Below are 18630 nucleotides of genomic sequence, written 5' to 3' on the forward strand. Positions count from 1 at the left end.
GAAAAGGATTTTCAGAGCTTACTACCAGTGGGTAAAATGGTGCAAAGAAAAATGCGAATAGGACAGGCCAAAGATAAGGCGACAAAGCAAAAAGAAGTTTGTCGCAAGATCAAATGATGAATGGGTCTAGATCTCAAGAGGAACAAATTTCCAGGGGAAGTTGGAGAAAAACAAAAAGAACAACATTTAAAAAGTTATGGATCAAATTCCAAGAGGATCCCCAGCAGATTTGCGAGATACAGGAACAACTCCAACAGATTCTCGACCAAGCTCCACAAGGGTCGGACAACACAGATCGGGGAAGGAAGAGAAAAGAAAAACAATCCCCAGCAGGAATATCAGCCCCAGCAAATAATATCATCCCCAACAAGTTTTATAGCAAAGCAGGGAAAAGAAAAGGGAAAAAACCATCCCCAGCAGAAGTGGCACGACCACTCGCCCCGTTTTAAACTAACAAATTTTTCTTTGATTTAAAGTAGGGAAAGGAAATATTATTGACAGCAGAAAGACAGGGTCACAAAGAAGATTATCAAACTGGGGCAGAAAATTTTCTCTCATTACGAAAATTTTCTTGAAATCAGATAGCCATTTGGGAAAGAGAGAAGATAACACAAGTTTTTGAAGGAAGTAAAATCCCCAGCAGTATATGACAAGAGAGATACAAGTTTTAAAAGAAAAGCAATCTTGGATGAAGCAAGATAACCCAAAGTTGTAAAAGCAATGACCTTTGAATCAATATCATCCCCACCATTGTTAAAAGGAGGAAGATAATTCCCCAGCAGTGTTATTCCCGGCAGGTTTCAGGGAAGTGAAAGCACCAGCTTTAAAGAAAATAGTCTTTGAAGAAGGAAAATGACATATTGGTGAAATAAAATATCGGTGTTATCCCCAACAGTTTTTAAAGGAATAAAACACCAGTTTTGAAGGAAGCAGTTGAAGAAGTCAGGAGCCCGCCTGGAGAATGGAGGTGTTACATTTAAAAAGTTTGAAGAAGTGAGGAGCCCGCCTGGAGAGTGGAGGTGTTACATTTAAAAAGTTTGAAGAAGTTAGGAGCCCGCCTAGAGAATGGAGGTGTTACATTTAAAAAGTTGGAGAAATCAGGATCCCGCCTGTAGAACAGAGGTTGTTATATTCTAATTTGGAGAAGTCAGGAGCCCGCCTGTAGAACGGAGGATGTTATATTCTAAGTTGGAGAATTCAGGAGCCCGCCTGTAGAATGGAGGTTGTTAAATTTTAAGTTGGAGTCAGGAGCCCGCCTGGAAAATGGAGGCTGAATTATTTTTAAGTTGTTGTTGAAGTCAGGAGCCCGCCTGGAGAATGGAGGCTGAATTATTTTTAAAAATTGTTGAAGTCAGGAGCCCGCCTGGAGAATGGAGGCTGAATTATTTTTAAGTTGTTGTTGAAGTCAGGAGCCCGCCTGGAGAATGGAGGCTGAATTATTTTGAAGAAGTAGTTGAAGTCAGGAGCCCGCCTGGAGAATGGAGGTGTTACATTTAAGAAGTTGTTGAAATCAGGAGCCCGCTTGGAGAATTGAGGCGTTATATTTTAAGAAGTAATTGTTGTTGAAGTCAGTAAAGCAGCGGGAGACAACAAAATCCCCAGCAGAAGAAAGAAGTTCAAAATTCAATGGAAAAATAATGCGAAGCTCCCGAGAAGGACATAAGCAGTTCGAGATCGGCAGTCAAGGGTGAATACAAGACAAATCAGAAGTAAAGAAATGCTAGAGGAGTCACCGAGACATCAAAGCAACAAGAGACACAAGAGCATGGCTGAAGATCAAGATAAGATTTTGTAATTCATAGATTATATTTTGGTCTAGCTTCTTGTTTTGTTTCAGCATGGTGTATTAAGGAGGTCGGCAAGAAGTAATAACAACATGCAACAGCAGTAACATTGCAGTCCCATGGTAGTCCCAGCTACCAAAACTTCCCGAACTACATTAACCTGATTCCCTTTTAGCCAGGGATATGTAGGAAACCTTCGAAGCAAAGGCTCGGTTAAATCTTTCAGAAAATACTTCACACGGAGTACTCAGATGGGCAAAAATCGCTCGTATCTGCTCACTTTATCATTGCACGAAAACTCTTTGTATTTTCGGACAAAGAGGGGCAGCTGTAAGCACGAGATTTTGCCCTATGTGAGAATTACTCCCAAAAATTCAAAATAAAATAATTTTCCTTTGTGTGCAATTTTGAGAATTTTCGTGGCATTTTAGATAATTATTTGTATTTGTCCATGCATGTTTATTTGTTAAATTAATAAAAAAAATACAAAAATATGTTGCATTTGCATTTAGGATTTAATTCTATAATTAGGAGCAATTAAGTTTGTTTTTACAAGAAAAGAAATTATAAAAATATTGTATGTTGCATTTTTAGCATTTAATGTCCAAATTGTGTGATTTTATCGTAATTGCTATTTAATTGTGTGTTAATTGTTATTAATAATTAATTAACACTTTTATAAATTAATTTAGTTCTATAGGATAATTTAGGATTTTTAGAATTTAGTTTTAGTTTAAGAAAAAATAAAAGAAGAAAAAAGAAGCAATAAAAGAAGAATAAAATCAGATTGGGCCTTTTCTTCAATTTTAAACCACAAGCCCAAAACCAAATAACCTAAAAACCTAAAACCACTCGCCCCCCTCTCCTCTTCATCTTCCCCAAGCCACCCCCCTTCCCCTCCACCATCACCTCCCATGGCTGCCCGCCCCAAGCTCCTTTCGTCTTCAACCAACGAACAACACCCCGTCCCCATGGTCCCAAACGACCATCTGCTAAACGACCCCTCGTCCTAAACAACCATAGTCCGTCGAGCTCTAGCGTCGCCATGGCTGCTGCTGCTTCACCCATCCCATGGTTGCTGCTACTTCACCTGTCGACAAACCACCATGACGACCAGCTGCTCAACACACACACACAGAGCTTCCAAACAACCACGACACTACCAACGGCCCCCACCTACTGTCACGCCGGATAGACCCTCAACCAGCAGCGGTGACCGTAGTCCGCCATTGACGAGCAACAGCGCTGCTGCGTCGACTAGTCACGACCCTCGTCGTCTACCCAAACCACCCGTCGACGACACTGCCTACGACCACCATCAGCTTCGCCCAGTTCGTCTTCACACCGCCTCCAGCCTCACGTCCAAATGACCCCTTCAGTCGCCGAAAAAACCAGTACGACGCCTCCCTCACGTCCAAACAACCATAGCTGCTTCGTCATTCATCGAATACCAAACGCAGTTGCTTCCTTCTTCAGCCCATCGCACAGCCTCGCAAACACCATTTCGTCCAGTTTCATCGTCAAACGACCACCCCTGGAAACTCAGCTGATGTCTCGTCGTTCTTTAGGTTCAATCCGTCGAGGTCGTCGTTTGTCGTTCTGAGTTCGTCGAGGTTAAAAGAGAAGGTGGGTTTTCGTTGAGTCGAGATCCGGTACGTCAAGGTTGCTGTCCGAGTTTTTGTTCCGTTGCGGTCATTTCCGGTTAGTTGGTTTAAGTTTCATTTCTATCCATATTTTGTTTGATATTCTCGGATCTGAAATCAGTATATGTTTGATTCTTTTCTTGTTCGTTGTTTATCATTTCTTGATTATTTCTTCAGTTTGTTTTTATTCATTTGTTCTTGTTTAGTTTTAATATAGAAGTGTGTTAGTTTAATCACTTGAATCCTTTATCTTGGTTGTAATGTTGTTAGATTTAATTTGAAGTTCAATTGATTATTGAGTTTAGTGATTTGAATCTACTTGTTTGTTATGTTCAATTTGTTACTGTTATTGAATCTGACATTGTAGATCTTACCTAATTCAGGTGGCAAAGCTAGCTTATATGCAACCGGACCAATTCTTTCAAGTATTTCATAAGGTCCAATAAATCGAGGACTAAGTTTACCTTTTTGGCCAAATCTCATAATCTTCTTCCATGGAGAAACCTTTAAAAATACCTTATCGCCCACCTGATGCTCAATTTCACGTCTTTTAAAATCAGCATAGGACTTTTGTCTTTCTGAAGAAATTTTCAAACGATCCTTGATGATTTTTACCTTATCTTCAGTTTGTTGCACAATCTCAGGACCCACAAATTTTCTTTCACCAACCTCATTCCAACAAAGAGGCGTTCTACATTTTCTCCTATATAAAGCTTCATAAGGAGGCATGCCTATGCTTGATTGGTAGTTATTATTGTAAGCAAATTCTATTAGGGCCAAATATTTGTCCCAACTACCCTTAAACTCAATAATGCAGGCTCGAAGCATATCCTCCAAGATTTGTATTACCCTTTCAGGCTGGCCGTTTGTTTGTGGATAGAAAGCGGTACTAAAATTCAACCTGGAACCCAAAGTTTCTTGCAGACTAGACCAAAATCTGGATGTAAACCTCGGATCTCTATCAGACACAATAGAAACAGGGATTCCATGCAGCTTCACAATCTCATTAATGTACAATTCTGCTAAACGTTCCAGTGAGTAGTCCATTCTGATTGCCAAGAAATGAGCACTCTTAGTTAGTCTATCTACAATGACCCAAATTGCATCATGATTTCTTTGAGTACGTGGAAGTCCAGAAACAAAGTCCATCGTTATCCTTTCCCATTTCAATTCAGGTATTGACAAAGGTTGCAGTAAACCAGCTGGGACTTGATGTTCGGCTTTTATTTGTTGACATACCAAGCATTTAGAAATGAACTCTGCAATGTCTTTCTTCATACCACTCCACCAATAGTGTTCCTTAATGGTCCGATACATTTTAGTACCTCCAGGATGCATTGCATAAGGTGAACTATGTGCTTCAATCAAGATCTTCTTTCTCAACTCATCATCATTAGGAACACATAACCTATTTTTATAAAATAAGGTACCATCTTTCCTTAATGAAAAATCTGATTCTCTTCCATTTTGGACTTCTTCAACCCGTTTCACAAGCTTCTCATCTAATTTCTGCGCTTCTTGGACTTGCTCAAGTAAGACTGGCTTGACTTGCAAATTAGCAATGATAGAACCATTAGAATTAAATGAAAGGCAAACATTCATGGCTCTTAATTCAAGAAGCAAAGGCAAATGACTTAGAGTTACACTTGCAAGGGAATTGCGACTCAACACATCTGCAACCGCATTGGCTTTACCAGGATGATAATCAATCGTGCAATCATAATCTTTGATGAGTTCAAGCCATCTACGTTGTCTCAAGTTTAACTCTTTTTGTGTACCCAAGTACTTCAAACTCTTGTGATCAGTAAATATGTGACACTTCTCTCCGTACAAGTAATGCCTCCAAATTTTTAAGGCAAAAACAATGGTAGCAAGTTCAAGATCATGAGTGGGATAATTTAACTCATGTGATTTCAACTTTCGAGAGGCATAAGCAATTACTTTCCCTTCTTGCATCAAAACACAACCCAAGCCACGATGAGATGCATCACTGTATACCACATAATCTTTTCCTTTCAGCTGGCAAAGAAAGTATTGGAGCTTGTGTCAACAAGGATTTGAGCTTTTCAAAGCTCTCTTGACACTTGTCATCCCATACAAACTTAGTATCTTTCCCCAAAAGTTTGGTTAAAGGAGAAGCTATAATAGAGAAGCCCTTCACAAACCTTCTGTAGTATCCTGCTAAACCCAAGAAACTTCTTATCTCAGTTGGAGTTTTAGGGAGTTTCCAATCAACAATAGCTTGAATCTTACTAGGATCAACCTTCACACCTTCAGATGATACAATGTGCCCCAAAAATGCCACTTAATTCAGCCAAAATTCACATTTGGAAAGCTTAGCGTAGAGTTGTCTCTCTTTCAGAATTTGCATGACAATTCAGATATGCTTATCATGATCTTCTCTATTCTTGGAATAGACTAAAATGTCATCAATAAACACTACCACAAATTGATCGAGATAAGGCTTGAATATACAGATCATTAGATCCATAAATGCAGCAGGAGCATTTGTTAAACCAAATGGCATTACCAAAAATTCATAATGGCCATACCTGGTCCTAAAATCAGTTTTAGGAGCATCTTGCTCCCTCACACGCAACTGATAATATCCAGACCTCAAATCAATTTTTGAGAATAAGCTGGCACCCTTCAGTTGGTCAAACAAGTCATCGATTCTAGGAAGTGGGTATTTGTTCTTGATTGTTACCTTGTTCAAATGTCGGTAATCAATGCAAAGCCTAAGAGTGCCATCTTTCTTTTTCACAAATAAAATAGGAGCTCCCCAAGGTGAAATACTGGGACGTATGAAACCTTTCTCAAGAAGTTCTTGCAATTGAGCCTTCAACTCTTTTAATTCAGCTTGAGCCATTCTATAAGGAGCGATAGAAATAGGGGTAGTTCCCGGGACAAGATCTATAGGAAATTCAATCTCCCTTTCTGGAGGCAACCCAGGAAGATCATTAGGAAATACATCAGGAAAGTCGCACACAGTTGGTATGTCCTTAAGACTTGGACTCCCCAATTGTGTATCGACTATATGAGCAAGATAGGCATCACAACCTTGACAAATCATTTTCCTTGCCAAGACCGCTGAAATAATATTAGATGTCAATGATCTTTCTCCTTGAACTACTATGTGTGAATGTGCAGGAGTTCTAAATGTCACTTGCTTCAACCTACAATCAACCACTGCGTGGTGCTTATGGAGCCAATCCATGGCAACAATAACATCATAGTCTTGGAAGGGCATTTCAAGCAAGTCGGCAGGGAAGACCAGATTTTGAATCATGAATGGACAATCTCGGTAAATCCTGTTAACAACAGCCTGATGACCTAATGGACTCGTGACCAGCACATCAAAGTCAAGTCTCCCAGATTTAACAGTATCAGGTAATGCAAGTGATGAGCACACATAAGAGTGCGAAGATCCAGGATCAAATAGTGTAACAACAGATATGCCTAATAAGTGAAATTTACCAGCAACCACGTCTGGTCCATCCTGGTCATTCTTTTTTCTCATAGCATAAACTCGTGCAGTAGCTCTTGACCCACCAGCCTGATTAGCTCCACTCGAACCCGCTGCTTGCATATTTCGAGGTCTAGCACTGCTATTAGCTTGAGAATGAGTAGTGACAGGCTTTTAAACTGACCCCTCTGTATGTGAATACGAAAAAGGATTAGGATTAGGACAATCCTTCACTTTATGATCCATACTTCCACAATTAAAGCAAGCACCGGAAGCTCGTCTACAGGCACTATAATGATTCTTCCCGCACTGTGCACAAGTAGGGGTATGAGTTTTGCCTTGGCCATAACTTGGAGTATTGGCAGTAGAAAAATTCGACTTATTCTGCTTATGATGTAATGATTTATGTGTACTCCCAGTCTTGGAATAATCAAACTTTCCCTTTTTGGATGGACCACCATAATCTGAATTACCCTTCCTAAACCTGTTTTATCTCCTACTAGCTTCTTCCTTGTCAATTCTTTCCCAAGTAAGAGCAGCTGAAATCAGCTTGGAAAAATCATCAAGTTGTAAGATTGCCACTGATTTTCGAATGTAACCATTCAAACCTTCTTCAAATCTTCTGCACTTGTCTCTTTCACCATCAATAATACCTTTAGCATAGCGAGAAAGCCTGAGAAAGTTTTGTTGATATTCTGCAATAGACATACTTCCTTGTCTTAAATTCAAAAACTCTTTCTTTTTAGCATCACAATAGACAGGGGGAACATATTTGCACGAAATAATTTCACAAAGTCATCCCAAGTCAACACCGGAGGTTTTACTTTTGCATTTGGAACACTTACCCACCAATCATAGGCGTCTTTTTGTAAAAGAGACATAACATACTTAAATTTGGAAGTATTAGTACACTCCAGTTGTTCAAAGACCCTCTCCATGCACTCGAGCCATTGTTCAGCTACCGTGGGATCTGTAGTGCCTTCAAATTCAACTCCGCCCATTTTTCTATTCTTCTCAAAATTTATTTCACTAGGTTCTGACCTTGTCCCAGCCAAGTGACGAAAGAACTCAGCCATTTATTGGAATGGAGGAGTCATAAATGGAGTATTATGACTCATTGCTCTTGGATTACTGTCCACTTCATTTCCACTAACACGAGGATGATTTAGGTCAGGCAAGGGTTCCTCATTTTCTCCCTGAAGGTGAGGCATGACATTATACTGAGCCTGACTTTCATCAACGGATTCAACAGCTCTATTCGAAGAAGAGGCCATATTAAAATTCCTATAAAAGATAAGATCACACTGCATTAGGACATGTACATGATGCACGTGCACACAGAATCCAATAAATTAAATTAAACAAGTATGCAAAAAATTTATAAACTCCAAGTCATTTTCAAAAAAGAAAATTACAACAAATACTACGTATTATCACAACAAAACAAATCCTAGAATCACAAAGTAGCTCTGATACCAAAACTTGTAGCAACCCCTTTGGGAGGCTACTACTTAAGAAACAAATCTAATTCCCTACTTACAAAATATTAAAAGAGATATTAATAAAAATATCCAAAGTAATTTAGTAGCGGAAATAGGCCCATGCGAAAAGGTTCAAAGTGCAATATATTTTTTTTAACATACACCATAACTTTATTTAAAATAAAATACAATGTCAAAATATTAACACAGGGTGATATAACCCTTCTTGAGCAATCAAGAGATTAAAACAACTTTCTAATAAATTTATATACTCATTCAAAATCACTGCAAGTTTGTATTATACATAAATTTTAAACTATCGGGTATAAAGAAAGGGAAACTAGTTTTCTCCTTTTCTACATATTTACAAGATAAAGTGTAAATTCAGCATATTACAAGACCTGAGTCGTTAAAATACCCTAATACAATAAAGTAGGTTACAAATTCAAGTTACAAGATTTTTTTGGTCTTAGAACCAACAAGCCTCCAAATAACATAAGTGTGACATATATATATATATGTATATATTCTGTATATCCTTTACATCATGTATACGTCTCAAAACTATGCAAAACCAAGGTGCATATGCAAATGTGATCTTCATAAGTTCTTCCAAAAGACTAATTCACCCTGGCCATCTTCAGATTTCATCCAGAACATTTCCTACGATAGAAAACAACTATCGCTAAGCATAAAGCTTAGTGGTGCGTAAACTTTAGGCTTGAAGTCATTAAATTCTCCAATTCCCTTTTTTTCAGTCATAGTTAATTCAATTTAACATAATTTAAAACAAATGAACAAGTATATCAAACATATCAATATCAAACTTTGAAGTATTTCCAAATATCAATAACACTGTTCAAGAGTCTAGAAAGTGTATACTATCAATTTAAGGAAGTATACCAAATATCCATTTTTCGCCCAATATGTACGTCATGCCATCACACTAAGCATAATCAGATATCAAGATGGACCGAAGCCCCAAATCAAGTAGGGTCAAAACCCAATAGACAAGAGAATCAAGAACCATATTAAAAATGGCTTCCTAGTTCGTACTTAACACGGACAAGTTCCATAATTCAAGACGAACTACAAATCCAAAGTCAAGATGGCAAAAGATCCGAATCAAGAGGCATATCAAGATGAGTGACCAAGTCACTGCCACAAGAAGGACAAAGTCCCAACAAGAATGCAAAATGATCAAACAATCCGTACGGATGGGCGATTTAGCAAATTTCTGACAAGACTTAATATAATACGAATATAACAATATAAATTGAAGACAATAAAAACAAAATATCAAGTTATTTCAACATATTTCCAGCAAACCAAAAAGAGTACAAGTTTATACACAAACCTTGATATTTTACCACAAAACAGTTCAATCACAACTTGGGGACGTTCGAATCGTCTACGCCGTAAATAAACCAAATCTGTCCACTTCCTCAAACACTTCCCCTTTGATTTTTTTTCAAGGATTTATATACCTTAAATACATAATCAAATATCCAAATAAGTTCAATGATTTAACAAGTCAAACTAAACATGATATTGGTAAAAATTACCCAAAACGTTTGAAACAGAAATTCTGGACAGTATTACTATTCCGAGTTGTGACTAAGTTTTGAAGATTTATAAGGACAAACTAGACTTTATAGTCTTCACAAAAGTTGTAGATCTATGTCTTACTGTTTCGGAACATCTTGAATCACTACCATATCAATTTTGAACAAAAGGTTATGTTAAAATTACTAACAGCAGTACATGGAATATTTCTTAAACTGGAAATCTGGACAGCACCTGCCCTGTACTTTCTGACTCTTTTTTCAGGTATATAACGACAAAAATAGATTTTGATTCCTTCATAAGAGTTGTAGATTTATGAAATACCTTTCCAGAAAGTCCTAGATCACTTAAATCGGAGCTATGTACAAAAAGATATATAGAAAATACTAGTAGTTATCTAGTATAAAAACGGGTTTAGAAGCTTACCAAGAGGAGCAACTTGATCTTCACCAAAAACGAATTTTGTGCATTGATTTAGTATAAATCCATGATTTTTTTTTTGATGAAACTTCAGCTTCTTGTTCTTACGGAGGAGAGAGATAGAGAGAGATAGAGATAGAGAGATAGAGTAGAAAGATAGAGATAGAAAGAGAGAGAGGTAGATAGTTATTCTTCTTTGTTTCTGAAGAGTAGAAGAATAGGGAGCTTATGAATAGATATGAAATAAAATGGTTCCTCAACTACTAAATATTCTTAGATAAATACAAAAGGTTGGAAACCCAAAACTTAATTATATACTATAATTAATAACAACTCGTCAAAATAATATTAAGTGTTACATATAGCAACACCATGGAACTTCCTTGCCAATATTAACACAACCTAAAGTAAGAAATTTTCATATACTGACAATTTTACATTTAGGAAGTGCAAAGTAAAATATTTCCTCGTTATAAAAATGTTCAATCAAGAATGCAAATATTATAAAAATTTTGGGGTGTTACAGCTCTCTCTCCCTTAAAAAAAATTTCGTCTCGAAATTTACCTTGTACTAGTCCCGAAACAAATGTGGATATTGAACTCGCATATCCTCTTCTCGCTCCCAGGTAGCTTCTTCGCCTGAATGATTTCTCCAAAGAACCTTCACTAATGGGATTCTCTTTTTTCTAAGCTCTTTTATCTCCCGCGCTAAGATTTGAATTGGTTCTTCTTCATATGTCAAATCAGGATTAACCTCAATAGACTCAATAGGAAGAACATGAGATGGATCTGAGCGGTATTTTCGAAGCATAGAAACATGAAAGACGTTGTAGATATTACCTAATTCAGGTGGCAAAGCTAGCTTATATGCAATCGGACAAATTCTTTCAAGTATTTCATAAGGTCCAATAAATCGAGGGCTAAGTTTACCTTTTTGGCCAAATCTCATAATCTTCTTCCATGGAGAAACCTTTAAAAATACCTTATCGCCCACCTGATGCTCAATTTCACGTCTTTTAAGATCAGCATAAGACTTTTGTCTGTCTGAAGAAATTTTCAAACGATCCTTGATGATTTTTACCTTATCTTCAGTTTGTTGCACAATCTCAGGACCCACAAATTTTCTTTCACCAACCTCATTCCAACAAAGAGGCGTTCTACATTTTCTCCCATATAAAGCTTCATAAGGAGGCATGCCTATGCTTGATTGGTAGTTATTATTGTAAGCAAATTCTATTAGGTCCAACTATTTGTCCCAACTACCCTTAAACTCAATAATACAGGCTCGAAGCATATCCTCCAAGATTTGTATTACCCTTTCAGGCTGGCCGTTTGTTTGTGGATAGAAAGCGGTACTAAAATTCAACCTGGAACCCAAAGTTTCTTGCAGACTAGACCAAAATCTGGATGTAAACCTCGGATCTCTATCAGACACAATAGAAACAGGGATTCCATGCAGCTTCACAATCTCATTAATGTACAATTCTGCTAAACGTTCCAGTGAGTAGTCCATTCTGATTGCCAAGAAATGAGCACTCTTAGTTAGTCTATATACAATGACCCAAATTGCATCATGATTTCTTTGAGTACGTGGAAGTCCAGAAACAAAGTCCATCATTATCCTTTCCCATTTCCATTCAGGTATTGACAAAGGTTGCAGTAAACCAGCTGGGACTTGATGTTCAGCTTTTATTTGTTGACATACCAAGCATTTAGAAATGAACTCTGCAATGTCTTTCTTCATACCACTCCACCAATAGTGTTCCTTAATGGTCCGATACATTTTAGTACCTCCAGGATGCATTGCATAAGGTGAACTATGTGCTTCAATCAAGATCTTCTTTCTCAACTCATCATCATTAGGAACACATAACCTATTTTTATAAAATAAGGTACCATCCTTCCTTAATGAAAAATCTGATTCTCTTCCATTTTGGACTTCTTCAACCCGTTTCACAAGCTTCTCATCTAATTTCTGCGCTTCTTGGACTTGCTCAAGTAAGACTGGCTTGACTTGCAAATTAGCAATGATAGAACCATTATAATTAAATGAAAGGCAAACACTCATGGCTCTTAATTCAAGAAGCAAAGGCAAATGACTTAGAGTTAAATTTGCAAGGGAATTACGACTCAACGTATCTGCAACCACATTGGCTTTACCAGGATGATAATCAATCGTGCAATCATAATCTTTGATGAGTTCAAGCCATCTACGTTGTCTCAAGTTTAACTCTTTTTGTGTACCCAAGTACTTCAAACTCTTGTGATCAGTAAATATGTGACACTTCTCTCCGTACAAGTAATGCCTCCAAATTTTTGAGGCAAAAACAATGGTACCAAGTTCAAGATCATGAGTGGGATAATTTAACTCATGTGATTTCAACTTTCGAGAGGCATAAGCAATTACTTTCCCTTCTTGCATCAAAACACAACCCAAGCCACGATGAGATGCATCACTGTATACCACATAATCTTTTCCTTCAGCTGGCAAAGAAAGTATTGGAGCTTGTGTCAACAAGGATTTGAGCTTTTCAAAGCTCTCTTAACACTTGTCATCCCATACAAACTTAGTATCTTTCCCCAAAAGTTTGGTTAAAGGAGAAGCTATAATAGAGAAGCCCTTCACAAACCTTCTGTAGTGTCCTGCTAAACCCAAGAAACTTCTTATCTCAGTTGGAGTTTTAGGGAGTTTCCAATCAACAATATCTTGAATCTTACTAGGATCAACCTTCACACCTTCAAATGATACAATGTGCCCCAAAAATGCCACTTCATTCAGCCAAAATTCACATTTGGAAAGCTTAGCGTAGAGTTGTCTCTCTTTCAGAATTTGCATGACAATTCTGATATGCTTATCATGATCTTCTCTATTCTTGGAATAGACTAAAATGTCATCAATAAACACTACCACAAATTGATCGAGATAAGGCTTGAATATACGGTTCATTAGATCCATAAATGCGGCAGGAGCATTTGTTAAACAAAATGGCATTACCAAAAATTCATAATGGCCATACCTGGTCCTAAAATCAGTTTTAGGAACATCTTGCTCCCTCACACGCAACTGATAATATCCAGACCTCAAGTTAATTTTTGAGAATAAGCTGTCACCCTTCAGTTGGTCAAACAAGTCATCGATTCTAGGCAGTGGGTATTTGTTCTTGATTGTTACCTTGTTCAGCTGTCGGTAATCAATGCAAAGCCTAAGAGTGCCATCTTTCTTTTTCACAAATAAAACAGGAGCTCCCCAAGGTGAAATACTGGGACGTATGAAACCTTTCTCAAGAAGTTCTTGCAATTGAGCCTTCAACTCTTTTAATTCAGCTGGAGCCATTCTATAAGGAGCGATAGAAATAGGGGTAGTTCCCGGGACAAGATCTATAGGAAATTCAATCTCCCTTTCTGGAGGCAACCCATGAAGATCATCAGGAAATACATCAGGAAAGTCGCACACAGTTGGTATGTCCTTAAGACTTAGACTCCCCAATCGTGTATCGACTATATGAGCAAGATAGGCATCACAACCTTGACAAATCATTTTCCTTGCCAAGACCGCTGAAATAATATTAGATGTCAATGATCTTTTTCCTTGAACTACTATGTGTGAATGTGCAGGAGTTCTAAATGTCACTTGCTTCAACCTACAATCAACCACTGCGTGGTGCTTATGGAGCCAATCCATGCCAACAATAACATCATAGTCTTGGAAGGGCATTTCAAGCAAGTCGGCAGGGAAGACCAGATTTTGAATCATGAATGGACAATCTCGGTAAATCCTGTTAACAACAGCCTGATGACCTAATGGACTCGTGACCAGCACATCAAAGTCAAGTCTCCTAGATTTAGCAGTATCAGGAAATGCAAGTGATGAGCAAACATAATAGTGCGAAGATCCAGGATCAAATAGTGTAACAACAGATATGCCAAATAAGTGAAATTTACCAGCAACCACGTCTGGGCCATCCTGGTCATTCTTCTGTCTCATAGCATAAACTCGTGCAGTAGCTCTTGACCCACCAGCCTGATTAGCTCCACTCGAACCCGCTGCTTGCATATTTCGAGGTCTAGCACTGCTATTAGCTTGAGAATGAGTAGTGACAGGCTTTTGAACTGATCGCTCTGTATGTGAATACGAAAAAGGATTAGGATTAGGACAATCCTTCACTTTATGATCCATACTTCCACAATTAAAGCAAGCACCGGAAGCTCGTCTACAAGCACCATAATGATTCTTCCCGCACTGTGCACAAGTAGGGGTATAAGTTTTGCCTTGGCCATAACTTGGAGTACTGGCAGTAGAAAAATTCGACTTATTCTGCTTATGATGTAATGATTTATGTGTACTCTCAGTCTTGGAATAATCAAACTTTCCCTTTTTGGATGGACCGCCATAATCTGAATTACCCTTCCTAAACCTGTTTTCTCTCCTACTAGCTTCTTCCTTGTCAATTCTTTCCCAAGTAAGAGCAGCTGAAATCAGCTTGGAAAAATCATCAAGTTGTAATATTGCCACTGATTTTCGAATGTAACCATTCAAATCTTCTTCAAATCTTCTGTACTTGTCTCTTTCACCATCAATAATACCTTTAGCATAGCGAGAAAGCCTGAGAAAGTTTTGTTGATATTCTGCAATAGATATACTTCCTTGTCTTAAATTCAAAAACTCTTTCTTTTTAGCATCACAATAGACAGGGGGAACATATTTTGCACTAAATAATTTCACAAAGTCATCCCAAGTCAGCACCGGAGGTTTTGCTTTTGCATTTGGCACACTTACCCACCAATCATAGGCGTCTTTTTGTAAAAGAGACATAGCATACTTAAATTTGGAAGCATTAGTACACTCCAGTTGTTCAAAGACCCTCTCCATGCGCTCGAGCCATTGTTCAGCTACCGTGGGATCTGTAGTGCCTTCAAATTCAACTCCGCCCATTTTTCTCATCTTCTCAAAATTCATTTCACTAGGTTCTGACCTTTTCCCAGCCAAGTGACGAAACAACTCAGCCATTTGTTGGAATGGAGGAGTCATAAATGGAGTATTATGACTCATTGCTCTTGGATTACTGCCCACTTCATTTCCACTAACACGAGGATGATTTAGGTCAGGCAAGGGTTCCTCATTTTCTCCCTGAAGGTGAGGCATGACATTATGTTGAGCCTGACTTTCATCAACGGATTCAACAGCTCTATTCAAAGAAGAGACCATATTAAAATTCCTATAAAAGATAAGATCACACTGCATTAGGGACATGTACATGATGCACGTGCACACAGAATCCAATAAATTAAATTAAACAAGTATGCAAAAATTTATAAACTCCAAGTCATTTTCAAAAAAGTAAATTACAACAAATACTACGTACTATCACAACAAAACAAATCCTAGAATCACAAACCGTAGCTCTGATACCAAAACTTGTAGCAACCCCTTTGGGAGGCTACTACTTAAGAAACAAATCTAATTCCCTACTTACAAAATATTAAAAAAGATATTAATAAAAATATCCAAAGTAATTTAGTAGCGGAAATAGGCCCATGCGAAAAGGTTCAAAGTGCAATATATTTTTTTTTAACATACACCATAACTTTATTTAAAATAAAATACAATTTCAAAATATTAACACAGGGTGATATAACCCTTCTTGAGCAATCAAGAGATTAAAACAACTTTCTAACAAATTTATACACTCATTCAAAATCACTGTAAGTTTGTATTATACATAAATTTTAAACTATCGGGTATAAAGAAAGGGAAACTAGTTTTCTCCTTTTCTACATATTTACAAGACAAAGTGTAAATTCAGCATATTACAAGACCTGAGTCGTTAAAATACCCTAATACAATAAAGTAGGTTACAAATTCAAGTTACAAGATTTTTTTGGTCTTTAAAAACCAACAAGCCTCCAAATAACATAAGTGTGACATATATATATATATATATATATATATATATATATATATATATATATATATGTATGTATATATATATCATGTACATCATGTATACGTCCCAAAACTATGCAAAACCAAGGTGCATATGCAAATGTGATCTTCATAAGTTCTTCCAAAAGACTAATTCACCCTGGCCATCTTCAGATTTCATCCCGAACATTTCCTACGATAGAAAACAACTATCGCTAAGCATAAAGCTTAGTGGTGCATAAACTTTAGGCTTGGAGTCATTAAATTCTCCAATTCCTTTTTTTCAGTCATAGTTAACTCAATTTAACATAATTTAAAACAAATGAACAAGTATATCAAATATATCAATATCAAACTTTGAAGTATTTCCAAATATCAATAACACTGTTCAAGAGTCTAGAAAGTGTATACTATCAATTTAAGGAAGTATACCAAATATCCATTTTTCGCCCAATATGTACGTCATGCCATCACACTAAGCATAATCAGATATCAAGATGGACCGAAGCCCCAAATCAAGTAGGGTCAAAACCCAATAGACAAGAGAATCAAGAACCATATTAAAAATGGCTTCCTAGTTCGTACTTAACACGGACAAGTTCCATAATTCAAGACGAACTACAAATCCAAAGTCAAGATGGCAAAAGATCCGAATCAAGAGGCATATCAAGATGAGTGACCAAGTCACTGCCACAAGAAGGACAAAGTCCCAACAAGAATGCAAAATGATCAAACAATCCGTACGGATGGGCGATTTAGCAAATTTCTGACAAGACTTAATATAATACGAATATAACAATATAAATTGAAGACAATAAAAACAAAATATCAAGTTATTTCAACATATTTCCAGCAAACCAAAAAGAGTACAAGTTTATACACAAACCTTGATATTTTACCACAAAACAGTTCAATCACAACTTGGGGACGTTCGAATCGTCTACGCCGTAAATAAACCAAATCTGTCCACTTCCTCAAACACTTCCCCTTTGATTTTTTTTCAAGGATTTATATACCTTAAATACATAATCAAATATCCAAATAAGTTCAATGATTTAACAAGTCAAACTAAACATGATATTGGTAAAAATTACCCAAAACGTTTGAAACAGAAATTCTGGACAGTATTACTATTCCGAGTTGTGACTAAGTTTTGAAGATTTATAAGGACAAACTAGACTTTATAGTCTTCACAAAAGTTGTAGATCTATGTCTTACTGTTTCGGAACATCTTGAATCACTACCATATCAATTTTGAACAAAAGGTTATGTTAAAATTACTAACAGCAGTACATGGAATATTTCTTAAACTGGAAATCTGGACAGCACCTGCCCTGTACTTTCTGACTCTTTTTTCAGGTATATAACGACAAAAATAGATTTTGATTCCTTCATAAGAGTTGTAGATTTATGAAATACCTTTCCAGAAAGTCCTAGATCACTTAAATCGGAGCTATGTACAAAAAGATATATAGAAAATACTAGTAGTTATCTAGTATAAAAACGGGTTTAGAAGCTTACCAAGAGGAGCAACTTGATCTTCACCAAAAACGAATTTTGTGCATTGATTTAGTATAAATCCATGATTTTTTTTTTGATGAAACTTCAGCTTCTTGTTCTTACGGAGGAGAGAGATAGAGAGAGATAGAGATAGAGAGATAGAGTAGAAAGATAGAGATAGAAAGAGAGAGAGGTAGATAGTTATTCTTCTTTGTTTCTGAAGAGTAGAAGAATAGGGAGCTTATGAATAGATATGAAATAAAATGGTTCCTCAACTACTAAATATTCTTAGATAAATACAAAAGGTTGGAAACCCAAAACTTAATTATATACTATAATTAATAACAACTCGTCAAAATAATATTAAGTGTTACATATAGCAACACCATGGAACTTCCTTGCCAATATTAACACAACCTAAAGTAAGTAATTTTCATATACTGACCATTTCACAAGTGCAAAGTAAAATATTTCCTCGTTATAAAAGTGCTCAATCAAGAATGCAAATATTATAAAAATTTTGGGGTGTTACAAAAAGAGAAGGTGGGTTTTCGTTGAGTCGAGATCCGGTACGTCGAGGTTGCTGTCCGAGTTTTTGTTCCGTTGCGATCATTTCCGGTTAGTTGGTTTAAGTTTCATTTCTGTCCGTATTTTGTTTGATATTCTCGGATCTGAAATCAGTATATGTTTGATTCTTTTTTTTTCCGTTGTTTATCATTTCTTGATTATTTCTTCAGTTTGTTTTTATTCATTTGTTCTTGTTTAGTTTTAATATAGAAGTGTGTTAGTTTAATAACTTGAATCCTTTATCTTGGTTGTAATGTTGTTAGATTTAATTTGAAGTTCA

The 18630-nt window shown here is 36.9% G+C and overlaps 1 protein-coding gene and 2 long non-coding RNA genes across 3 annotated transcripts; all 3 read right to left on the bottom strand.

The window, feature by feature from the left end:
* Positions 1–8646: 8646 nt before the first annotated feature.
* On the bottom strand, positions 8647–10543 carry LOC104217152 (uncharacterized). The gene is made up of 3 exons (XR_011404979.1): positions 10367–10543; positions 9732–9861; positions 8647–9037 (listed from the first exon to the last, which is right to left on the bottom strand). It is a non-coding gene; the product is annotated as an uncharacterized lncRNA (long non-coding RNA).
* Positions 10544–10931: 388 nt separating this feature from the next.
* On the bottom strand, positions 10932–11555 carry LOC104217154 (uncharacterized). The gene has a single exon (XM_009767312.2). It carries the CDS (start codon positions 11553–11555, stop codon positions 10932–10934), a length of 624 nt encoding a protein of 207 aa, XP_009765614.2.
* A 4573-nt stretch (positions 11556–16128) lies between these two features.
* LOC138886311 (uncharacterized) lies at positions 16129–17981 on the bottom strand. Its single transcript, XR_011404980.1, has 2 exons — positions 17805–17981; positions 16129–16476 (listed from the first exon to the last, which is right to left on the bottom strand). It is a non-coding gene; the product is annotated as an uncharacterized lncRNA (long non-coding RNA).
* Between the last annotated feature and the right edge of the window lie 649 nt (positions 17982–18630).

This window comes from Nicotiana sylvestris, chromosome 2 (genome assembly GCF_000393655.2).
Source record: "Nicotiana sylvestris chromosome 2, ASM39365v2, whole genome shotgun sequence".
NCBI lineage: Eukaryota > Viridiplantae > Streptophyta > Magnoliopsida > Solanales > Solanaceae > Nicotiana > Nicotiana sylvestris.

What these genes read in the sequence shown, in the direction of transcription:
- LOC104217154 (XM_009767312.2), bottom strand. Translation starts at nt 11,555, where the DNA reads ATGCCTCCTTATGAAGCTTTATATGGGAGAAAATGTAGAACGCCTCTT.